The sequence below is a fragment of the Schistosoma haematobium genome, chromosome 6, assembly GCF_000699445.3.
Source record: "Schistosoma haematobium chromosome 6, whole genome shotgun sequence".
Taxonomy (NCBI): Eukaryota; Metazoa; Platyhelminthes; class Trematoda; order Strigeidida; family Schistosomatidae; genus Schistosoma; species Schistosoma haematobium.
The window spans coordinates 7,686,083-7,713,273 of NC_067201.1; the positions used below are offsets into that span (position 1 = coordinate 7,686,083).

The 27,191-nt window shown below is 32.9% G+C and overlaps 2 protein-coding genes across 2 annotated transcripts in view; one reads left to right on the top strand and one right to left on the bottom strand.

Moving 5' to 3' along the window:
• Window positions 1-1,992: 1,992 nt before the first annotated feature.
• Window positions 1,993-27,191, bottom strand: part of MS3_00008431 (uncharacterized protein) — a 105,257-nt gene continuing 80,058 nt past the window's right edge. Inside the window, exons 2-3 of the mRNA XM_051216772.1 lie at window positions 9,283-9,462; window positions 1,993-3,322 (exon numbers count right to left, since the gene is read on the bottom strand). Coding sequence (XP_051065385.1) covers window positions 3,038-3,322; window positions 9,283-9,462 — 465 coding nt within the window. The 3' untranslated portion in view covers window positions 1,993-3,037. The remainder of the gene's footprint in view (window positions 3,323-9,282; window positions 9,463-27,191) is intronic.
• On the top strand, window positions 15,006-24,061 carry MS3_00008432 (uncharacterized protein). The gene is made up of 2 exons (XM_012937045.2): window positions 15,006-15,162; window positions 18,536-24,061. Exon 2 carries the CDS (start codon window positions 18,800-18,802, stop codon window positions 22,205-22,207), a length of 3,408 nt encoding a protein of 1,135 aa, XP_012792499.2. The 5' UTR covers window positions 15,006-15,162; window positions 18,536-18,799; the 3' UTR covers window positions 22,208-24,061.

Here is a 27,191-nt window from a genome sequence, read left to right on the forward strand (position 1 = left end):
CAATTATTTCATTTGCAAATCTATCAATTGTCTCTTATATCCTTCATGCTTCTTCCATTTCCCTATTCCTTTATGTCTCCCTTTCTATTTTCTTCAGTTCAATCTTCCCAACCTTTTAATTGATATTCCATTTTTGATCGGTGTCAGATACTACTTATATCTGTCAACATAAGTAGCATGCACCACAATAATACTTATTAAAACCATGTTAATTTTTCTGATTCATAACTCGTCACACTCGTGAATGTTTATCGAGTGATGTGTTTGGGCTATGTGGTACAAAAGGTTAACTACTGCCTTTTTTGAAGTACAATATTGACTTGTGTAGATGTAGGTTGAAAGAAAGTTAAGGATTGTCAAACCAAAATATTATATCAGTCTATGAACTAACTGACTTTCGACATCCACACGATTACCGTGTGGAGAAGTTGAACAACATGGCATGGAATCGGTCACACACATCGGTCTTTCCTTAAATCTGAAACTTTAAAGTGATTTTATACATTTTATTATTGATTCATCTTTTCTTCTACTACTACTGTAGTGAACAGAACACGGGTAGGGACAATCGAATGTATTTAACACAAAATTACAGGACTTGTTAATAAAATCTAACAATCAAATAGTAAATACATAGTTTGCGAAATGTCCACCAATTGTCTCAAAATAACTCAGACTTCATTATTCTTGCATTTTCATACAAATTGCATTTTGCTTCCATTCTTTACTGTTCGATCCTCTTGTCTCTCTGCTTCCAGACGTTGTGTTCACGACTAACATCATATACTACTTATGTCAATATAAGTAGCGCACACCACACTACTACTAATATTTTTACCACTTGTGCTACATTGGAATTTCTCTTGATAGTTTCGTTTTGCTATGCTGATATCATGTGACAAGTTAAATCAGAGTACATACATATACCAGGTTCTATATTGATTATGACTGTTCCAGTTTCACGGTCTCATTCCTGATATTATTTTATGATAATTGACTATCAAGTTTGGAATATAAATTCGTATTTGCATATAAAACATTAATTAGATAATAAATTATTTGTGTTACATTTCTTATGAAAATGCTAATAAAATGTAAGGTCTATTGTTTCAACATCGTACAATGTTATGTGTTCAGTCAATCGTTATACGGAATGGTATTCATTGGGAGTAACTCACTATTAAAATATAAATGTATATAGTAGAAGACATAAACCATCTTCTAACATCAGTATCTAGTAAGCATAATTTTCTAAGTATCTATAAGTGAAATCTTTTAGTTTGTAAGAACTTATTTATTTAGCTAAATAAATCATTTAAAGTATACATATTCGTAAACATGTTCAATAATCTATGGTTTGTTTTGAGAAACTTAATCGTTTAGTTTTAATGTCAACAATGTTTCATTCACCGAGTAAATATCAGGTCATAGATAATAATAATAATAATAATAATAATAATAATAATAATAATAATAATAAGAGCACTTGTGTCAAAGACTACAACCAGAGGTCTAAGAAGCTGCTAACAAAAATTAAGACTAGAATCATATTAGCCCAACCACCTACTGCCCCGATGTGCGATGTTTCATGATGTAGGAGTAGGTTGGAAGAAAGCTAGGGGTGGCCAGAACAAAACATGGCACAAATCCATCAAGTCACTGACAAGTGGACTGAGCTATGTTGGTAGGTTTAGACTACCTGGTTGGGATCCGTGAGCTGATAGCAACCGATGGTTAGAGACCTTGAATGATATGGCTCAAAATCGTTTGCAATGATGCAGGTGCATCCGCTCTTTGTGTTCTCCCGAGTTCTAATCTTCTTAATAATTCATGTCCCTTGTTTGTCCTCTTTCCAAATTTATTTCACTGGATTATACTCTTTTGAATAACATCTTCAAACCCCAATCTTTCCGATTACTGTTTATACTTTTACTACCTCTACCACTACGGGATTTGTATTAACAATTAAATCTCTGTGCTAATATGGTATGGCACGCACATACGAAATTCTACGTTGTTGATGACTGACTGAGTCAAAACCATTCATTTGTAATAAATATTCTTCGTCAAAAGATTATATATTCAATGCTACCAAATCATTTGACCGAATGTACTTGATTAAAAAGAATTTTTCACACTCAACAGTCAACGAAGTAAATCACAAGTCAACAATACTAATATTCTATAGTTAAATCATTTTGATATATTCCATGAAATCTAACTCTGCCTGGAGATCCTCTAGGGCTACTGCCGGTCCCAAGCCTAGATAAAGGAGGAGGAGGGTTGAGTATAGGGTTAACAACCCCATCTCGTCGAAAACTAACTCACTAAAGAAAAAAACGCTAACTAGAAAAAAATAATAATTCAATGAAATCTACGAATTAATAGTTACCTGTTCCAATCATCAACAATAGATTCTTGGGTGCATAGAATATTTTTATTATGTGTATATCCACACAATGTACAGTATAAAATAAAAGGAGCATGTCTTTAAAAAAAATAACCGAATTCCAAATATAATCCATTTAAAAGTCAATATCAGATAATTGTATACAAAATGAACATTCTAACATTGAAAGTTCAATTGTAAGCAAGCAAAATAAGGCATAGAAAATAAATATGATTAGCAGAATGTAACCATTGATGAAATCAATAATCAATTAACCAAACTCCAATTATTTAAGATAATTAAAAATCAATACTGAAAACAATATATATATATATATATTTTTGGTTAGCGTACACATTAAGGGAAGCACCCAACTGAGTCACAAGGCAAGCCCTCACATGGAATTCTGAAGACCAGAGGAGAAGAGGAAGACGAAAGAACACATTACGCTGGGAAATGCAGATAAACATGAGAAAAATGAACAAGAATTGAATGATGCTAGAAAAGAAGGCCCAGGATAGAGTGGGTTGAAGAATGCTGGCCGGTGACCTATGCTCCATTAGGAGTAACAGACATAAGTAAGTAATTAAATAGTCAAGAAAACGATTAAAGTAGTATTTAACAAAATAATTGAAAAAACACAATTAATTACATTCCTTGAGCATCAAAATAATCCCTCATTTCAATTAATAATTGTTTTGCATCATTAGTTCGGTTACCAATTTCATAGATTGCAATTAATAAAGAATTTTTTGTTAATAAACCAGATAATTCATATTTACCAATATTATATTCATTTGTATTTGGTCTTGTATAGTATTGAATTATATCCGCTAGAAGTACACCAGTTTCATCATCTACATCTTTATATAAACAAGAATCCATAGCTACATGAAAGTGTTTATCTATAATTACACGATCTGCTCGTTCAGCCTTATTATCATGATAGACAGTTGTAGTCGCCGTCGTCGTCGTAGTAGTAGTAGTAATAATAATAATCATTGAAGATGTCGTGAAAATATTGATCATAAACAAAAATACAAAAAAAAAAACAGATTTTGGGAAATTTATTTATAAAACGTAGATTAGTTACATCGTCGAATAATTCCATCTAAAGTATTACTGAACATTAGCGAGTATCTATTGAATAGGTGTATCATTTTAGTTTGAAATTTATTAAACTGTATACTCATAGTTGAAAATAGGAATCATCTTATCTTGATTTAAATTGTTCGAAAGTAATCCATTCACTGTGAGATCTATGTTCCATTCAATAGTGAAGTAGTGAATACTAATGGAAAGTTTCAAGCTAAGTGGAAATATTTGTTCAGTTGTGGGGCCCTTTTATTTGACGTCATTAAGGTCGGAAGATGTTGTCGAAAGGGCTCTCTACTTTAGTGTCCCGAGATCTGACTCCAAGGTGACCGTAATGAATGTTTGTTATTGAAATATATATTTCGCCTATTCTCGTATATAATCATCGGCTTAAATCGCGTTAGTCAATAAAGGAGTCAAATAAGGAGAATGGACATATATTTTGTATATAAAGTGAATGGAATAGGATGAAACAAAATGACGCGCAGTGGAGATGGCGAATAAGCCAACTCCTATTTAATCAAGCGTTAATCAATATTTTTAGGCACACAAAAATAAGTTACAGACGTGATGAGTAATGGGATAAGAAATGTACACACACCTAGGCGCTCATGTAAAAACAGTCAAGATTTTTAAGCGAATAAATAACAAGGTCTGAATGTGACTCAAGTAGAATGAATAGAATGGGCTTTCCGGAAGCCAGAATAAGGTACATGGGCTTAACATAATAACCGACATTACACAGTGTTCTCTAGTCTCCAATATTCGTTTGGATGAAGTCAGTCCGGTTTTTTTATTATCTTCAAATTGAACAGTATCCACAACCACCTTACCTTAATATTAAAGGTAACTAGCCAAAAAACAGCGTTAAACACTTTTCTTTTTAACTGCTAATCTAACCGATTATGTTAATTATTTCATACTAGACACAATGAGTTCCACAATATTTATGTTTTATTCAGATGAAATCACCTTATTACTAACCTCAATGGAATGTATCAACTTCCTCTATCCAACCTCTGGTTGCCTGCTTGAACATCTGGACTACTTATTCCTGCCATTTAGATATTTCAAAAAGTTAGTCGTTTTTTGTTGGGTTTTAACACATCATTAATTCTATTAATCACATAACCTTAATAGGTACGTTTCTGAAAAGTTTACAACTTTTCATTGTCCAAGTCACAAAAAATGACAATCAGATATATCGTGGTAGCCGGAAATATGCATTGAAAGAAATGAACATTATTCATATATGGATTCCTGAACTGTTTACATTTAACTGGCTACCACTCAGTATTTATCGTCAGGGTCAATCACAAAGTAAGAAAAGGAAACTTGTTGAAATACTTTGCTCTGAGGATTCTATATTGTACCAAAAAGTATAATATTGAATAAAGCCTCTAATAAAAATAGTCATTATAATAATGATAATACACACTTCTATCTAGTCACCACTCTAGTTGATATCATATAACTTTTAAGTTGTATACCCACCAATGCTATTCATGTTTCTTAATGCTAGATATGTCTGATTGTTATAAATTCTCAAAAACATCAGTTATTTCAAATTGGTTCGCTTTACCTTGTTAAAAAAAATCCGACATAAGGAAGTTCACAATACAAAATTATACCGATAGAACTTTCCAAAATCACTTTCAATTCCTAATCTTGAATAGTTCACATTGGAGTTTAATCACAATCTTGTATTATAAGAAGAGATGAATGGTGGCTAGCAGTGGATTCCAGGACAGGTGTTTCATCCTATTCCGGGCTCGTCAGCTGAATATACCTGCCAAATCCCATAACTGATGTTCAGTTAGGCGCACTAATCCAATTACCATTCGCTTCAAATGCCATTTCACCATATATCCACTTAGCTACTTAGTTTGAATGGCCACTAGATTGTACAATGGGGTGGAGTTTAATTCATTTTCATTAGTTTTTTGAATCTCCCAATTGACGTTTAGGAATGCATTTAGTTTAAGCATTCCCCACAGAGTGCAAAAATACCAAAAAGAGACCTATAACCTATAGTTTTAAGAAATTATCTATCATCAGTTATTCAGGATGGATGAATTATAACTAACAATGAGACCCGGAATGCGCGCTTCGTCCTATATATGACTTGTTGGCTGAATATGCCTGTCACATTTCCGTGTTGATGTTCATATCCAGATATGAACACAGTAACTTTACTTTCAAACACCAAGTGCGGTAGTCCCTGGGCTACCAACTGCAACAATATCAATCTAGATCCTTACTCAATGATATTCATTTACTGTCAAGTAATAATCAGTGATTTTATTTAACATATGCCCTCAAAATAATTGACATAATTGCAAAATTGATATCAACAATACTGAACTTTAGTATCAACAACGCATTGTTTGCCGATATTTCAAACTATTCTTCTTACAATGAAGTTAGAACAGGTCACTGTGTGCTTATTAGTTAAACTGTTCTCGTAATAATAAATTACTATTACGATAATCAGACTGACTCTGTAAATCCAGTGTTTGGGTAGAGAAAATAAAATCTACTGAACATTTTGTACTTTAATATTTAAGGGATATATATCATTAAATAGATTAAAGCCCAATATCCACCTTCACATTTATATAGCTAATTAAATCTATCGAGATGTGTGCTTTCCCATCCACTAAGAATAACATGTAATAGATAATAACAATTTTCCCTCCACCAGTCTACCTATCTCTGAAACACAGTATGAATCATTCCCTACCTTAATCATATGTAAATATTTACTTCATGTGCGTTTGTGTGTGTATATGTCTTTGTTTCTTTTGACATTCAACGTTGTATTCGCCTTAATTCACATAGTAATGATGATTTATTGACTCTATTTTTTGTACAGCAAGACTCTACTATCCTTTGCAATATATATAACATGGGATTTCCCAGTAGTAAACATCCATAACCTCGCTACATTGAATTGAATCCAGTATCCTCGATCTCGTGCGAGAACGATTAACCTCTAAACCACTGAGCTGACACGCAGCGATCTTAACATCTAACTTCAACTACTCCATGATTTCAACAGTGAAAATGTTACAATCTCCACAATTTGCGTAGGCTAATCATATAAGTGTATCAGTTTAATTCTGTTAGCCATAACAATTCGAAATGTTTCTGACCACTTATAAGTGCAAAACTTGATAAGAAATCACTGAAAATACATTGTGATCTTTATGGATTAGGATGAGAAATAGTTTATTACAATATGTGAACTATTCATGATTTATACTTTTTATACTACTAACAAGTAGTTCAAAATATTTTTTCTAAAGTTTTTCTTTCCTGAAGATTTACAACTTCCATCATTTGGACGTTCGGCGTCGTTTTTTTAAAAAAAAATTGTACTAGGAACTCAAATGAGAATTAGTATACGAAAATCCAAGGAAACCACGCCCATGTCTATAGTAGTAATCAATATTATCTAGCACATTAGCTATGAATACATTCCAACTGAATAATTTGTGGATTAAAATAGTCTATTTTTAGGGTAAAATATGAATCATAACTGAATCATCCAATACATTTGAAGTTTGTTTTAAATTTCAGCAGTTTTATTATTAAAACATACTGTCATTACGTTTATCAGATTTATTTTTATACTAATAAAAGTGTGTACTGCTCAAATATAAGTGGTGAAATTACTTACATTAAGTCACGAAACGTCCGAAATACAATCATTCTATACAGTGTGATATAACAAAACTATATCTATTAACAAGTGATGTGGTTTCGAAGTCCACAGACATTATCAGTTTCCTCAAGATTGGATTTTTATATGAAAACCAAAAAAATTTACGACAAACTGTCCGTCGGTACGAAAAGTAATTGGGCACTACTTATTCACCTTGTCAGTAGTACATAAGCTCATTTTAAATAGTAAGAGTTCAGATCAGCAAATCGTGGATTATTAGAATAGGTAATTTCTGGAGACGGTATAATTTTCATAGTTTTAAACCATGAACTGCTCTTAGCTAGGCCACGATTAAGGAATTGGAAGCATAAGACGATCGTTTAGTTTTATTATGGGAATTCTTTGCAGTGTGCATCCACGAACTCGCTAGTGGGAATCGAGGTTGAACGTTCGCGTGCAAGATTGAGGAGTTCCATACTAAGACAAAATGGTTGTCCAGAGCTTCAGTCTTTTCCAATGGTAGTCCAGCTAAATTGGTGAATTGCATTTTTCACATTTTAGCTTGACAATAAAGTATGCCATTACAAAAAACATCCATTTGATATTGTCATAAATAAATTACATATCTCTTAATAAAAATCAAAGAAGATTGTAATACATTACTATTTTTCCCCACACTTTATACTTTATACATATGACAGAGCTCATCATCCATAACTTGATAGAGTAATGATACAATTTTACAAACAGTTTTTGTTCTGTATGAAGTTTTTATTCTGAGTATTTCAAAATGAAATATTCATATAGCATAATACTGGTCTATCATAGACTAGACACAAGTTTTACCCGTGTCAGAGTTGTGAATCAGGTATCATCGATGCCATTAAATGATAAATGACTGGGACTATAAATCATGATATATTAACTCAGCGATTCGTACGTTAAAGGTTTGCAATGAGATATGCATAAACTGGGTGTACGTTTGGAACCACACTACTTAGAAGTTCATACTGAAACAAAACAGCTGTTCACTTTTTCTCATTTACTTACTTACGCCTGTTACTCCCGATGGAGCATAGGCCACCGATCAACCCTCTCTGTCCTGGACTTTCCTTTCCAGTTCTATCATATTGTTGTTCATTCTTCTCATGTCTGTCTCCATTTCTCGACGTAATGTGTTCTTTGATCTTCCTCTTTTCCTTCGGCCTTCAGGATTCCATGTGAGGGCTTGTCTTGTGACGTAGTTCGGTGCTTTCCTTAATATGTGTCCTATCCACTTCCAGCGTTTCTTCCAGATTTCTTCCTCCGCTGGAATTTGGTTTGTTCTCTCCCATAGTAGGTTGTATCTTTTGGACGATGGCTTTCGTAGTTCTCCAAGTTTCTACCCCATACAGTAGAACTGTCTTGACATTTGTATCGAAAATTCTGACCTTCGTGTTGTTTGACAGAAGGCTGTTTTGAGTTCTAGATGTTCTCCAATCATAAATATTCTGCTCTTGCTTTACCGATCCGCGCCTCCATATCTGTATCAGATCCATCATGTTCATCCATGATACTGCCCAGACATGTAAACGTTTTTACATCTTCCAAATATTCTCCATCAAATATGATTGGATTGGTGCATTTTGTGTTGTATCGGAGAATCTCGCTTTTCCCTCTGTGTATGTTAAGACCTACTGCTGCTGAGGCTACTGCTACACTGGTCGTCTTCTCCTGAATTTGTTGTTGCGTGTGCGATAGAAGAGTCGGATCATCTGAGAAGTCTAGATCGTCCAACTGCATTCTAGTTGTCCATTGTATCCTATGCTTCCCTTCAGATGTTGACGTCTTCATGATCCAGTCGATCACCAGGAGAAAGAGAAAGGGTGAGAGTAAGCAATCTTGCCTGACACCGGTCTTTACTTCGAACGAGTTTGTCAACTGTCCTCCATGCACGATTTTGCAGTTTAATCCATCATAGGAATTCATTATGATATTGATTATCTTCTCAGGTACGCCGTAGTGTCGAAGAAGCTTACATAGTGTTGTCTCCAATTTTTTTTAGTTTTTATTAATCATCTAGTGAAATTCATTCCATGATATAAACTACCATTAACACTAATGATAATAATAATAATAAACAACCACTTACCTGTGCTAATATCATAAATTTATTAATTTGTTCAATAGATGGTGTAAAATCCTCTGGTCCATAAGCATTTATGGCACCTGATCGACGATTGCATATAACAGCTTTTTTGACTAATCTCGTACCCAATATACTATTTTTTAAAATTCTATCATATACATCAGAATTGCTTGTTTGATCAAACTAGAAAGAAATTTATAGAATAGAATAAACTTAAGAAATTGACATAAATTTAACGGCTTCATCATAATAGATGTAAAACAGTTACCAACCAATAGTATTTGAAGATAGCTTTTTATCGAAGAACACAAATTAAGTGACATTAAAAATGTAAACCATAGGGTATTAGTTTAGTTGTTTGAAGGTTGAGTGATTTTCCTTAGAACTGAGAATCCTAAGATTAATACTGGTTGATGAAGTCTTACATGAACAATACTACTGAGGAGTCTTATACTACGAAGTAATAGTTATTCAATGACTCTTACTTGCCAGCGGTTGTTCGATTAAAGTCAGTTTATGTTGTAAATTAAAAGATTCAACAGAAAATTTCATGAAAAATCTTTTTTTATTAAAGTTGACTTATTTGGGAACAAATGAAGTGAGAAGTTAGGTAATAGAAGAACCTAAATTCATCCAAGTAGTTGCAACTAACTTGAAAATATATCAACTGTTGTTCACAGTTATATAACATATAGAAAGTATCAGTATAGTGGTTGTGGAGATTGTTAAGTTTTTGATTGAGACCATGAACCGATTGATGTTAGACCACCATTGAAAACCTGGAAGAACTGGACGGCCGTTTCGTTCTATTGTGGGACTCCTCAGCAGTGCGCACCCACGATCCCGCCCGCGCGATTCGAACCCAGGGCCTCCAGTCCCGCTCGCTAACGCTTAACCTACTGAACCAATGAGCCGGCATCCAATTGTGTTAATGCTAATCCCACGAGCGGGATCGTAGATGCGCACTGCTGAGGAGTCCCACAATAGGACGAAACGGCCGTCAAGTGCTTCCAGGTTTTTAATGGCGGTCTAACATCAATTGGTTCATGATCTCAATCAAAAAATATAGAAAGTACTTGATTTAAAAATCTTCATTTTATATGAACAGATCATTTTGTGCTTTGATGAGTTAGATCGTAACTCACTAATAATATAGCACGAGAACTCATCTACTTTACTTCAATGCTTGTCTAGGATTTTGAACCGAATATCACTTAACGTCTATAACAAATTTTATTTTTATTTATTAAACACATAAACATTGTTACAAGGAGGCACCAAACAGATATGCGCCACATAAATCATAAGATTTGTGCCAGGACTGGGATACTGCCTGGTTGCATAGACCAAAGCAGGTGGTTTTCTTAATGGACCATACCTGGAGTCTTCGACCTAAAGATCTGATCCACAAGGTAGTGGAGCAACATCAGGAGATGCAGTCCCATGGTAGCCGGTTATCAACGACTGGTTTATAGGCCATTTGTTCCTTCAGGATACTGGAGCCCATGTGCACCACTGGTTTGGAATCAGGGTTGTCCAACTCTCCTAGGTGAACCCCCCGTATCCACCAAACCGGTTAAAGCACCGGACATTCACTTTTCGTCCTCTCAATTTCGTAAACAACACCCGTGGTGCGAGAATGCAGTGAGTAGAACTTCTGTGGCTGTGGTTGTATGCACTTGGCCATGTGAGAGCATTTCGAGAGGTAAAGCTAACTCTCCCTACCCTCAGCCGTACCAAGGCATTTGGGGTTACTAATGTTTTAAGGATATTTATGGTGGAATATGTACAACTATGCCATGTTAAGTATCGTCTATACACTATCTCACCCAGCAAATGTATGAATCAGGCTAGAGTGGAATATAATTGTCATAGGCAAAAAAGGTATTCATAACCGTCATGATTAATATATATATATATATATATATCCTTATTAAAAAGTGTGTCACCTAGTAGTTTTATATTTAAAAGTTCAAAAATTCATGATGATAATGGATAAACCACGTGTAAACCTTCAGTTAGATTGACAGAAGTACATCATAATAATTGTTTTTGAAAAAACTACATCAACTGATCTATCTATCCCTACATCTATTCACATATTATTATTCATACTAAAACGTACTGTTTCTTGTGATTATAGCAACCGTATGAAAGAAACCCTGGGTTAGTCACTAGATTTGCGGAGATCAGTTACATATTCAGATAGTTTTTGTCACGGGCTGAGTTTATTTAGGATATAATTGACAACCGATTTCTTCATCTGATCAAATATCACTACCAAGATACTACTATGAATCGCACCAATGTCTTTTAGTTCTTTTTGCGACTAAGTTACTTTTAGACTACTGATTCATATGCAATTTGTTGCTATAAATGTTTCATGCTAGAACGAAACAACTTCTCAGGAATCGCTGATTTCAGTACTATCCTTAATTAATATTGATCACTGACAAAAATCACTTATAAATTCTCTGTCATTTGACAATAGATGTAATGTGTCATGTAACCAAACATGTAATACAAATATATATGTACTATAATTTACTTCGTATTGTCATTTATTGATTGAATAGCTGATTATTATTATTATTATTATTATTATTATTATTATTATTATTATTATATCAAACCGATCATGTCACTGAGAAAACTAATTGTACACAGCTAGTAAACATTTGATGATAACAATAATAAGACAATCACACAGTCTATTCATTTGATGTATTTACATATAAAATATTCTGTTCATAAAAAAAAAACACGACACAATTATACAAAAGCACACCGTTATTGATTAATTGGTAGTACCCAATGTCTTATTTATCTAAACTTTAGTACTAATCATATTATATCGATCAAATTGAATAGAATGTGGAAACTAGTCGAAGTGATTCTTAATTGTTTGAATTCAGTTTTGTGATAGTTACCATTGATCAGAGTAATATACCTGTGATGATATAACTGTGTCAAAAGTTTACTGTTTACACATTATACACACTTCAATGTATAATAAATATAACTGTTTAAACTTATCACAATTGACTGATCACTGGCTGGCGATCAATGTCATGCGTGTCTAGCCCTTATTAGTGCAGATCGAATGCTATCGACCATGTTGCAATGTAGCTACCAGCCTAGGTGACTCGACACAGCGTTCACTATGTTGAGATTAGATGGTGGTTGGAGGTAGTCGACTAGAAACCCTGGACCCGGGTTTCGTGCTACTTGGCAATCGTCAGCAAGGTGTACCTGTAATATTGAGGGAACTGGTGCTCCCTGGCGGATCCGATCTCGTGCCAAGTAGTACGAAACCCGGGTCCAGGGTTTCCTGTCGACTACCTCCAACCATCATCTAATGTTTAAACTTATCTTCATAATTTAAATCACAAACGGATATTAGCTAAACTATTATTGAAAACGCGGAGGCATTTGGCAATTACATTGTCTTAATTTGTAACTCTTCAGCAATGCACATCTACAACTTCACCACAAAACATCGAATCAGTTATCATATAATTCAAAAATGTGTGTTTTTGAAACCAGCGAACTAATTAAATGCCTTAAGGTAATCTAATGATCTACACCAGCTTACATCTTCGAATTCATGTTGTCAAGATAGCTGTTGAATTACAAGTGGTATTCAAATTCAACTACATAAATCTGTACTCAACTGAGGCTAACTAATGAAATGATTACAGAAAGATTATAAAATCCTAGAAATGTCACATTATTACACATAAACTAGAAATAGATAACTAATAACTTTATTTTATTATTATCAGAATGGGTTTTGTGGAGATTTTTAGAAATTTGACTGGTTGAAATCACGAGTCAATTGAATCTAGATCACCATGGAAAACCTGGATGCACTGGACGGCCGTTTCGTCCTAGTATGGGACTCTTCAGCTTTATTTTAGCTTTTCATACAATTCTAGAATCAGTATCAATTCAGAATGAAGTATTCATTCAATAGATTAGATGTTAGTAATTTGTTAATTCTTTAGAGAAAAAAAGGGTTTTATGATTATGTAACATTAAATCGAGTTTTGTAACTAATGTAATAGTAGTACATAAGTACACACATATATATTTCATGTTCATTATTATTGTTATTATTATTATTATTATTATTATTATTATTATTATTATTATTGAAATTTAAAGTGTTCACAATGAATTAGATTGACGTGTCATAAGAATAGAATGAAATTAAACTGTATCTAATTCATTCACTTCATAATGTACACATGTAACAAAGTAGGTGACTGACTTTTTGGTTACTATAAAATTATATGTTTTAATGATAATCAATTATACATGTACACATTCATAAACACACACACATATATATATATGCACATACACAATGACCTGTTAATATTATATAGAACTACGTATTTGAAATTCTCTGGTAATATTGGACATTCACATGCTTTTCGATTTAGTTAGATTGATTTATAATTATCATCAGTGTAAGGGTTGCAGAGATGGTGAAGTTTTTGATTGTGATCATGAATCGATGAATGTTAGATCACCATTGAAAATTTGGAAGTATTGGATGGTTATCTCGTCCTAGTATAAGACTTCTCAATAGTGCACATCCATGATCATTAAACTACGATGCACAGAAGGCTGGACTATGGAGATTTAATTATTATTTAATATGTTAGTACAAAGATGAAAGGTGGGGGAGGAATGGTCATCAGTGTCATATCATCTTCCAGTTATATGTAGATCAGATTTGATTCAGTTTGTAGAATGTGGAAAGTTTTCATTCATTTGATAAAATGGATGAAGTTCTGGAAAAAGATTTACAACTAAAATCAAATAACTAAATAATCAAGTTTGTATCTCAGTGATCTTGTAGTAAGTAGTGTTTTTGGACAAGAAAGTATATGGACTAATCTATCAGAAAGATTCTGATGATGTTAACAATCTTTTAAGTAACTTATTACTGTTACTATTGTGAAGAATTAGATGTTATTAAGAGCTAACTTTACCTGAAGCCCTTCTAGGGTTACTAATACCGGTCACAACCCTGGGTAAGTGAGGAGAATTGGTCATAAGGTTAGTAAATTCGTCCCCTAATGAGGATTCTTACTAAAAAGATATGCTAACTAGGATAAAGCCTGTTATGACGGGGTGAAAGGTCAAAATTAAATTGATTTGCTCATTATGATTTTTATTCAACATTAATGATTACTCAGTATAGTATTTGTTTCGTTTTCCCCAACGACATTTTATTCTGTATAACATACGACATTTTGTGTGAAGTATTTTTCATCTGTCATTTATTCTGATTATTAATCAAAAATGGTTGTACACACCAATATATAGATGGGTGTATTTCCAATTAGACGGGTCGGGATCGCTCGTGTTTCTGGCTGCTTGCGGAGTATATTTCCCCGTTCTAAACTTCGACTTTTCTCTCTAGTTAGCGGGGCTGAGACGCACAAGAATATCTAGCTTATTACTCTTTGGTTACAAAGTCTTTGTTTCGTTCTCAGACCAGGCGAACTCGTAATCTCTTCAAACATAGCCAAGCCAAGTAAACACTGTACAACTCATTTAGAATTCAGTGTTGCCTGGTAAATTCTGCATATTTCTATATTATGTTTCGAGGAAAGGAGAGAGAAAAAAAGATGACTGTTCATTTATATATCGTTAAAATCCATGTATTACTAATAAGATTTAATAATCCAGTGTGATGTATTGTCTACTTACTTGTTAGGTGTTTAGAGATAATTAGAAGAAAACTATGAAATCCGGTTTTAAGCAAGTTGATGCTTTCCACCAACATATACCTGTAATCTAGAACAAACTGGTGCTTCCTATGACAGTTGAACCCATGTCACCTCGTTTCAAAGTTTGATTTTTTCGGTAAGTGATTAGATCTTGTAGGGCTGAGATATTATTCACTGTGTAGTAACCACCGTCATGTTTGTCTAGTCCTTTAGTGTTAAAAGAGATTTGGGTAGGTAGATAAATAGATAATTATTCTCTCTTTTTAAAATTATCTTTCTATAATGTACTTTTAGCCATTAAATTAAAGATATCGTTAACATAGAATAAAGAACCTATTAGTCTATTCCATATTATCATGGTTTAAATCAATAAAATACACAGATTAAACTACGTAATAATGATGTAATTCACGGGAATAGCTTTTTGCTATAACTTAACTGTTTATTTATTTTTGATTAATATATTACAATTTAAATGTTATTACTTAAGTCTTGTTTCTGTCGTAAACATTTTAATTGAATACATTCAGTTCCCTCTGAACATACTAACCATTTAACATAGCCTTAGATGTTGTAAATATTTCTAATTTTGAGACATTCATCATCAAGATGTATAGATAGTCTTCAAATGATGATAATGGTCTAATCATCTGATTTAATTCACGGTTGCTTCTTCCTTGTGTCTTTGTTTGTGTATTGTATTGATTTAATGTCGATATATTGAATAATATTCTTCAATAGGCATAAAAAACATTTGAGTACGAATAAATAGACGGTGAGTCTATAATTTATGGACGAACGAGACCATGGATGTACACTGCTGAGGAGTCTCATACTAGGACGAAACGGCCGTTCAGTGCATCCAGGTTTTCCATGGTAATCTAGCTTCAATTGACTCACAATCTCAACCATTGAAATTTCTATTTTATGTGTTAGACATTTTGTTTATATAGGTTGGTTATGTTATTATTATACTGACGAGTTATACTGTCTTTAGTAATATTCGTTTATTATGGGCTTGTGTTAAATGATTGAAATTTTTGTGCAACCATCAATTGGTTACAATCATATCAAGAGATTAATCGCTTACATATCTCATAATCCATATCATTTCATGTTAGTTATAACGTTAGTTTGGGTAATATTGAACCTAGTGATCAACTTACTGAAAACATAACCATTTGTGCTAGTTATTATTAATATAATATAAAAAAAGTGATGATGAATTATGACCTTACACAATACTAAATTGTATTTAATGATCTGAATAATCTAATCTAAAATAATCTGTTCATAACATTCAGTCATTTGATGTATTATTCCAATCATAATCAGGATCTAGATACATATACGTGTGTTGTGTCGTTTATATCATTTGTGATACTTGGAATAAATGCAGTCCGATTTTAAATGTGTTATACAATCAACTCTTGTTTAAACAATTGGTACCTGGTTAACAGTCATATATATTATGTAAGCGTTAGAAAATCAATTCAACCTAGTTCTGAACAAATCCGATGAAGTTTATATTAAATTCACAACAAAATGGTTACAGATTGTGGATTTCACACATTGAAACATATTCCAATGGGTAGAACTTTTAATATGATTGAGTGTAAGAGGGAATTTTACTTGAGTAATTGGATTATGACGGCATAGCTAAATGACATCATGCTTACGGAAATATTTAATGATCCAATTGACTATGAGGGCGTTGTTATTGGTGGTGGATATTTCTAAAGATTTAAAATTTAGGATGAAGCAGTTATTCGTTATCTTCAGATCTTCATTAGTTCCCTAGTTATTTTAGGTTCTGGTGAAAACTGCCTTCAATCGAATCCAGAAACTCTAAAAGCTATCTGTCTATCTGTCATACGTTAAATTATTATGAAATATTAGTGCAAAGGGATTCTTGAACAATGTAGAATTTTCATAATTTAAATCACGAGCTGATCTTACACAGACCACCATTAAAAAAAGGATGCATTGAATGGACAGTTTGTCGTAATATGGGGGTCCTTAGAAATAGGCATCTATAACCTTGCTATAGATAATCGAATCCAGGACTCTCACTCTCGCGCAAAAGCGTCTAACCTCTAGACCACTGAATCGATGTTCGATGGTGAACATATCTGACTTGTATCAACTCATGATAATGTCTGACCATCTTCCATTACTTGTGAAGGATAACTGTCTCACACCTGACACGGATTGAATTTCGCTGTTCACAGTTTTTCACTAGAACTCCAAGGACTGGATCTTGAGACTAGTCGTTTGGGAGCACATGATGAGCGCTGCCGACGAGTCCTATACCAGTATGAAATGCCCGTACTATCCTTCCAGGTTTTCTCTGGTGGTCTAACTAAGATCAATTAGTGCTTTAGACTATTGGTAAATAGTTTGAATCCTCACTACTTCATGATGATAAATAGTCACTTCTAATCAAGTTTGCTTAAATATGCTAACTGCCATAAAGAACTTCGACTGTAAAATATCATAGATTTCAAACAGTAGCTGGCAAGAATCTTACGTACTAAAATAAATCTTCATATTGTTCCACTCAAGGCTTTGTTACTACTCTCTTCAAGATACTTAAAATAAAATTACGTAAGTGAAGAAATAATTTCTACTTTATATATTTCATTTCCTCATAACAAATTTCCATGTCAACTTTATCTCAATAAATCTCAGATAAATCATGTAGAAACAAAGAATGTTATGAGTTAAATATGTCCCACCAATAGAAAATAAGATTAAGATACTAAATACCGCCAAGATTTTATGGAGAAAAAAAACTTAAAGGCAGTCAAAACCATATACGTAAGGTTTTAAGTTTCCCTCTTTTTACGTTTTAACACTTTTGGAAAAGTTCAAAGTAAATATTTAAACATTTAATTTCATTTGTAATGGTTTGAAGTATTTTATCATTCATATTTTGAATGAGTTTTTATCAATCTTGGTTGGATTACATGCATCTTGTGTATAACACACCGATATAGCCATAATGTTACAAGCTTATGGATGGAATGTTACTGGTAGTTGGATCCTACACTCATGTTTAATTCCATTTAGGACTCATCATTTGGAAATACCTGGTCTCCAGAGTTTATTTAAAATTGAATTTCATACCGTTCTAGAAGCTAGTGCTTATCTGGGCTCAGTAGCTCAAAGGATAGTGCGTTGAGTGTTTAAAGCTAAAAGTACTGGGTTCGAACCCGTGAGTAAAAATTAACTCTAGGATGTAAATACATCTAACTGACGAGTTCCAAATAAAAGGTAATGCTTATTCAAGATTATACTGCTATCCACATACTACTTATTTTATATTTAAACACACGAATTCACCAGTGTTATTCCGCTAGTAACTAGAACACACTTTGTGGTATAAGAATCTGAAGATTCATGTTTGACAAGAATTTTCTTGTAAGCTATACCAGTTTTCTTCCTTATGATTAATCTAATAAATCTTATCTCTCTAATATTGTGCTTTACTATCACTATTTTTGAAGGAATGGACTTGATTTACTTAATACACATAACAAGTCACTGCTAACGCGCAAAAATTTTGGTGTAAAAAACTTGCTTCATACAGTTGAACCAATCAAAAATCAAGGTTATCCACACAGTTAATTAAAATGATGATTGGTAGTTCTAGTACTGTTTATTAATAATCTGATTGGTTACTTGTCAATTAGATTTGATACAGTTTATAAATCAGTCATTTTCATTTTGGAAGACTTATTCAAACTTTGTTGGTGTGATTTACCTACACAATGGGCTCTATTTTATCACGATTCAGTTCACGTAAAGATGAAAAATCAGACACAGATTCACGTTCAGCAACTACTATACGCAAACGTTTTAGTTGGAGATCTAATAAAAAGCCAACTGATGTCGGTGGTACTTCAGTGAACCGATCAAGTACTATGCCTGCAAGAACTAGATTACAACCAACTGAAGAAACTCCTGAAGACAGAAAACATGATGACATTTTTGATAGTGAACAAGATGAAAAGAGTTATTCAAAAGCTATTGTCAAACCAAATCAAAATGACGATACTTCACAACATTCAAGTGGACAACTGGAACAACACAATGTAGAATGCGCTAAAAAACCTATCGTATGTGAAATACCTGGGGGAAAAGATGAGAAACAACCTATTCAAATTTCATCGACTATTGAACCAGAAAATAAAGATAATATGGCGAGGACAATTTCTACGGAAGAAGCTGAACTGTTGATGGGTCATGTTTTACCAAATCAGGAAAATGTTAGTCCTCATGAAAATATAACTGTATCAGGAACAAATAGTTCTCTTACTCATGATAATATAAATTTCAATCATACTGAAGATCTAATAGTTAATAAACAACAACTACAAGAAACATTGGACCACTCTATTAATGATTCTTGTCTAACGATGGACCAACAAGAAATTATTAAAGACCAGAATGGATTTGTTGACGATACTCAGCATCATTTTGAAGATAAGACAGATTTATTAAAAGATGATATCCACTCTGAAGTAGTTCGAGAAGAGATAAAATTGGAGCAAAATCCACCATTATATCTTTCTCCAGAAGAGAAAGAAGAATTTGTGCATCAGGATATCCGTAGAGATAACAGTACTGAACAGTTAAACGCTGAAGATGATATTATAAAACAGGAAGGTGAAGAAAATCTGAGTATTGAAGGTTCTAGTCATAATGAAGTTATGCAGTCTTCACCGGCGGTATGCTTTTCTCGTTCAAATGTAGTTGAATATACACCTCCTGAGCAGACACACCTTGTTGATATAGATGAACAAACGTATAATCAGCAAACAAATAATATTTCAAACATTCAATCTTCAGAAACTGTTGCAGAGAAAGATTTAATCCATGAGCAGATTGTACAGAATGAGTTATTGGAATGTTCAGCTGAACCTCGTCCATTCCATAATCTATCTAACAATGAAAAATTCTTTAATTCAGAACTTATTGACACAGATAACAAGGTGAATTTCGTTGAAACTGAGAATACATTAGATAACGTAATTTCAGAACATGTCGAACAGAAAGATGCAATCCAAGAAACAATGGAAAAAGAGTTCAACGAAAGCTTAATCAATTCAGGTGAAACAAAAATTTTGTCGGCTGATGAACCACCTAATAATTTGAATGATAATACACATGTTGAACAAACTGATAATCTCTCCCACCATAAAAACACAGAGCATGAAGCACCGATTGACGAGGAAGAAACACTCAATGAACTAGATAAATGCTTATCTCAACCAGGTTTGACACATGATCCAATGCATAGTATATCTCCTATTACCACGGAACCTAATAATTTGAATGATAATATACATGTTGAACAAACTGATAATCTCTCCCACCATAAAAACACAGAGCATGAAGCACCGATTGACGAGGAAGAAACACTCAATGAACTAGATAAATGCTTATCTCAACCAGGTTTGACACATGATCCAATGCATAGTATATCTCCTATTACCACGGAACCTAATAATTTGAATGATAATATACATGTTGAACAAACTGATAATCTCTCCCACCATAAAAACACAGAGCATGAAGCACCGATTGACGAGGAAGAAACACTCAATGAACTAGATAAATGCTTATCTCAACCAGGTTTGACACATGATCCAATGCATAGTATATCTCCTATTACCACGGAACCTAATAATTTGAATGATAATATACATGTTGAACAAACTGATAATCTCTCCCACCATAAAAACACAGAGCATGAAGCACCGATTGACGAGGAAGAAACACTCAATGAACTAGATAAATGCTTATCTCAACCAGGTTTGACACATGATCCAATGCATAGTATATCTCCTATTACCACGGAACCTAATAATTTGAATGATAATATACATGTTGAACAAACTGATAATCTCTCCCACCATAAAAACACAGAGCATGAAGCACCGATTGACGAGGAAGAAACACTCAATGAACTAGATAAATGCTTATCTCAACCAGGTTTGACACATGATCCAATGCATAGTATATCTCCTATTACCACGGAACCTAATAATTTGAATGATAATATACATGTTGAACAAACTGATAATCTCTCCCACCATAAAAACACAGAGCATGAAGCACCGATTGACGAGGAAGAAACACTCAATGAACTAGATAAATGCTTATCTCAACCAGGTTTGACACATGATCCAATGCATAGTATATCTCCTATCACCACGGAACCTATTAATTTAAATGATGATATGTATGTTGAACAAACTGAGAATCTGTCACACTCTGAAAACATGGAGTCTATTAACTTGAATGATGATATACGTGCAGAACAGACTGAGTACACTTCACCTTCTGAATACAATGTAAATAATAATGTGTCTACGGAAAAGTTCATTGACACTGTAGTGGAAAGCTCAGCTGAACAAGTTATAGAATGCGATTTCTCTTCAAATGAGTCACGTTTTACATCAGAACTGGTATTAAGTGAAGAAAATAGAGAAGCTACTACAGACGTTGACTTAGAACATCCTACTGAAGATATTAAAACAGAAGATATTCATCATAAGCAAGCAAATGACACTGAAACTTTAACTACACTCGAAGAATCAGTTAACCTGCAAAATACAATGAACTCAACTCATATTGATGATGAAATTGATCAGCATCAAATACTTGAATTATCGTACAATGAAAATCATTCTGATGTTCCACTTAATGCAGATACCATCGATGTAATCACTTCAGAGAATTTACATACAAATTTGATAAGTACAAATGATGTACTAAAACAACAGGATGTGTTCAATTCAATGTCAATGAATGATGATAACGATATCATTAAGAATTTAGAAAATTCTAAAAATAATGAAATTCATGAATTTGAAGATGAAGCCCAATCTTTAGTTCAATCTGTTTTAAACAATGCAAAAGAATTTGTCTTTAATGAGAATAATTTTGATAATCATTACAACTCTGATAACATGAATACAAATCTTAACTTGACCAATAATAACAATAATGATTATCTTACTACTAATAATAACAGTTTTATGAATGAAGAAGATACTATTGAAATGAAACAAGATATAACAATGAAAACATCAATGGAATTTGATCATTCTGATCTATCTGAATTAAATAATCAACTTTTAAAGAACACAAATGATCTTGCCATAGCATAAATACAACAACAACAAAAATGACACATCGTTCTTCTTTTTGTTTTTGGTGACATTATTTGTACACATCAATGAAACCTATGATATGTTCATTAGTCAAACTCAATGAAAATCTAACTGTTCTTGTCAAATTTAAGTAAGTTTCATTGTTGTAATTAACCTGACCATTAATAAGACAGAGATAACTACTACTACTAATTCTCGGTTATTGATTGATACTATATATAGTTCCGTTTTGCCTATCAATGCTTTCTGATTAGTTTATGAACATTATCTTGATCATTGTTATGCTGTTATTGACTATGGTTTACATTTCATATATATATAACAATAATCTTATTCAATTATTTCATCTTTGTATGTTTCATTATGCATTTTCCTAATTGAAACGATTTGTGAGACAGGAGTAATTTTTATTTGAATTCACAAGCAAGACTATAACCATATATATATATATATATATATATATATATATATATATATATATATATATATATTATACAACGAATTGACATTGCTTTTGTTTGAACCGAGTGTTTTGTATTAGAACAAAAAGTATATCCATTTTTCTTTTCTTTTTTTTGTGGAGAAAAGAAAAAAAATTTAAAAAAATTAATTGTTCCCATGAATAATCAATCGATGTTTGCTTTATTTTTTACTGCTTTACCATTCAACGAACTAGTTTGTTGCTATGGCATGAATGATTGGAATATGTTCTCTGTGTTTTTTTTTTAAATTGTCATGTTCTTTTATTGATTTTAACTTTAATGCTTACTTACTTAAATAATGAGTAGTTTCTTTTTCTCATTTTTCCCAGTAATGAATTCATTTGTGTAGTATCAGTTTTGTTGTGCTACAACCCCCCCACACACACACACAGTATGCTTATAATCTTGTCTTATTTTTTTATTAATAAAAAATCAAATTACCATTTTGGTTACTTAATTGTTAAATATTAATATTCTTAATTATTATTACGAAGAAGAAAATAAAACACAATTACATTGATTATAACAATAATTTACTATTTTTACTCTATTTGGGTTCCTTTTATTTTTTTTCAAACTATGTGCGTTGACATCATTGAATCTAGTGATTACTCAGATAGGTCGTCATCATCATCATCATGGGTTGCACCTACGTGTGATTATCTCTCTCTCTGCGTGTGTGTGTGTGTGTGTGTGCACACTCGAACATGTATCATTCTAATAGTTAGTAAGTACTGATAATGAAAACGATGATGATAATGATTATCACATTCGATAGTTTTTTATATTTAAGAAGATAAGACCTTTAAGTGTTTGTTCAACTTGGTGAAGAATCTGCACATATATTCTATGTGATGACTGTAATGTATATATATTCAATTATATTTACCATGGAGCCTAGTACAATTGTACGTTAGTCAAAGTTGACACACTAAATTAGCAATGTAAGATACAATTAATAAAGCAATAAGCACAGGAGTTGAAATAATTGTTTCGAGAACATAGAATTAAATGACATTTGGATGAATACTGTCACTCAAAATCTAGACGGTAAAATGTGAATGCATTTACCTTATCCTGACCTAATTATGAGCTATAGCATGCAGCGTTTCCAATCGCTAGTCATATTAACCACCTAGACTCCAGCCAAGAAGCCCAAAATATGTCAACACGACTTAGACTAATAGTCACTGACTTCATAGACCATTCTCATCTCTTGGTTCGATTCCCTCCCCAATTTTCTTCCGGCTTACTCCAACTTAAGTCATCGTTGCACATAGAGGTAGATAGTGGTTAAGGGAGGGAATAGTCATCAATTAGAAATATATTACTCCTTATCTATTTAAAATTCCTGTGTATAAATTTCTAGTACAGTAGTGTGAATGATACTCATGTGTAGTATGTTTAGTACTAAATATATATAATTTTAATTCAGGAAAGGAAAGTTATGTATTAAATTAGGATTAGATCGCATTAGCAGATTATGATTTTAAAAAAAAGCCTAGATATTCTGTGTATGTGATGAAAATGTGTAACTAAGTAGCAGAAAAAGTGATAATTTGCATAATTACAACAAAAAAAATAATTCATTTCTCGAAAGAATATCAAGTATCATACTTCTACTTACCGGAATAAAGTGTTAAGAACAAAAGATTTTTTCAAACTGTTCCTTTCTCCTTGCTTTCGTCTGTTCCATGATATCAGACGCCCAATAGGATGCCTGTTTTCAAGTCAACAAAATAAAGTGATTTTCCCTAATTTAGTACTAATAACATCATAAAAGGAAATTCGAGCAAAGTAAGAATTTGATCTGATGGTTTAAGGATTTAAAGGTTCGAACTTCATTTTCTAGCTAGTTCAGTTGAAGCAACTGAATAGGATAATTTTTATGCTTCTAAATTGATGACTTATGTTCATTACATAATTATTGAGTTATATTTAAGAACCACATCTCTAAGATAGTGAAATAACACAGTCAATTAAATGTATAACATGAGAAAACATAAACTGTTTTACTATTGACGGGTAAATAAGGCATGTTATTTAAAGGTTGAAATTAAGTTAACTGTTGAGTACTTTTCCAAATAAACCATCACCACAAAAATAAAGTTCTCAATTATCTGAAATTAAAATGATATTCCCCAGTCAAATATGATATAATTCCTGTATTCATGCATACATATACACATATCAAATAGAAATCTTCAAAAATTTGAATGATTGCTTGGCTACATTAATGATGTGATACTATTAGATATAATTCACACCAAGAGAAACTAATGTTAAAGAGTATTGTTTAAGTATATGTGTTATCTTCTACATAACAAACAGTTTACTCAGGACTTTTCAATTATCATACACTATTGTTCACATATATGTGTAGTATACATGTTATAACTGTCTAATTAAAGGATTGCAAATAAAAAGTATTGTTAGTATTATAAGCAAAGATGGGTAGTGGCTAGCAGTGGAATCCAGGACGCGCGTTTCGTCCTATTTGGGACTCGTCAGTTGGACGCACCCGCATCACAGAGTTGATATTCACTCCGAGACTCGAACTCAGTGCCGCTCGCTTCAAACACCATCGTGTCATCGACTCAGCTACTGAGTCCTGATAGCCGCTTGCTTGTACAATGGGGTAAAGTTTAATTCACTTGGTATTGTTTTACATACGTCAATACGAGACTCATCAATTGCGGTCCTAAACATCAATGGAAAGATTCAAGTAAAACAATACTAAGTGAATTATTGATAGTATTATTTGTTAGGATTTGTAATTACCGATTTCGATACTCAAGACTGTCATTTTATATATTAATAACAAGAAAGCAGTCCCAAATATTATAGCATATTCGTTGAATAGTTTGCTGACAATTGTTTCTCTAGAACTTACTGGATAACGTATTGGCGTTTAAAACAATCGTTATTCATTTTCAGTCTCTATTTGATTTATTTATTTATTTCAACACATAAATATTGGTACAAGAGGGTACCAAATACATATACGCCACACCATATTTGTGGGTGTGTGGGCCGTGATACTGCCCGGATGACCAAACCGAAGCAGGTGGTTTCCCTAAAGGGCCACTCCCCGAGCCTTTGACCTAAAGGTCTGATCCACAAGACAGTGGAGCATCGTGAAGAGATGCATTCCCATGGTAGCCGGTGACCAACGATTGGTTCATACTCCATTTGTTCCCGCAGGATACTGGGGCCCATGTGCACCATTGGTTTGGGATCCGGTTAAAGCACCGGACATTCGCTTTTTGTCCTCTCACTTTCGTAAACAGCACCCCCGCCACGAGAAGGCAATGAGTAGGATTTCCCTGGCAGAGTCAGATTAACATTAAGCTACATGCAAGTGTATCTAGTTGGTAAAGTTCAAAGCATCATAAATTCAGTCCTAGATACCATTTTTAACCCTTATCTGGAAAATATCACATATCTTTGAGATTCTATTTTGATTAACTAGTTTAAAAATTTATCAGTTTATGTAAACATTAATAGATAATAATGGATGAAACAAGAGGACATACTTAATTATTAGTATATCAGTTTGTTTGTGTATACTTGAGATTTTTAATATAAGATAAGGATAAACGAACTAAGGGGAGTTTTACGATAACTTTTGGGAAAACTTATTATTCAAGCAAAAAGATATTTATAAAACAGAAAAATAGTATACTGAATTGAAGAAGTCTATCTATATATGGTTAGTTGCTTTATTAAAAAATACAACCAAAACTTATAGTCGCATGGAAACAGATGTCTATCAAACTATAAGTACAGTTTTATTTTCTTCATTCAGTATTGGACTATTAAAAAAATGGTTCACACAATCAATTTAATGATAAACAGAGTTTGTATGCGTATATGCTTTCCTATTGAATAAATTAGTTGCAAATAGTAAGATATTCTTATCTCAGTTGTGATTGAATGAAATATAACCAAATATACACTGAGTGTACTGGTAGCTCAATTGTCAGGCGGCTTCATAGTTTGAATCCCACTCCACCGAGTTTGGTTTCGACAACAAGTTTGTATCACTAGCGCTCACATTTAAAGTATAGTTCAAAGCCAAGGACTTAAATTTGTATCTGGTAAGAATTTTAACAGTAATTTATCAAACGTATTATTAAAAGAGCATTCATGGTATGAACTGGATATCAACTAGGAAATCGTAAGATACCAAAAGCATTTAACATTAGTTAGCAACATCTTAACGATGCGTATTTGCAATCCTATACAGGATAGAACCTTTGGATGTTGCAGTGAGCACTATACCTTTAGGATATTTACTAAAAATCTAATACTTACTTATCCATCTAATACGAGCATTGTCATTTTTAATGTTACTAATAAGAATTACTGACTGACTAGTAGACGGGCTATGAATTTTTCGGAAATTCTATCTCGAGGCAGTTGGTTACACCATTTCGTGGTCTCAAGTCAAAAATGACTAAATTCCTTACTTTAAGTGATTTGTTCTACTATTTTTT

Coding starts and splice junctions, on each gene's coding strand:
- MS3_00008432 (XM_012937045.2), top strand. CDS start 18,800: ATGGGCTCTATTTTATCACGATTCAGTTCACGTAAAGATGAAAAATCA.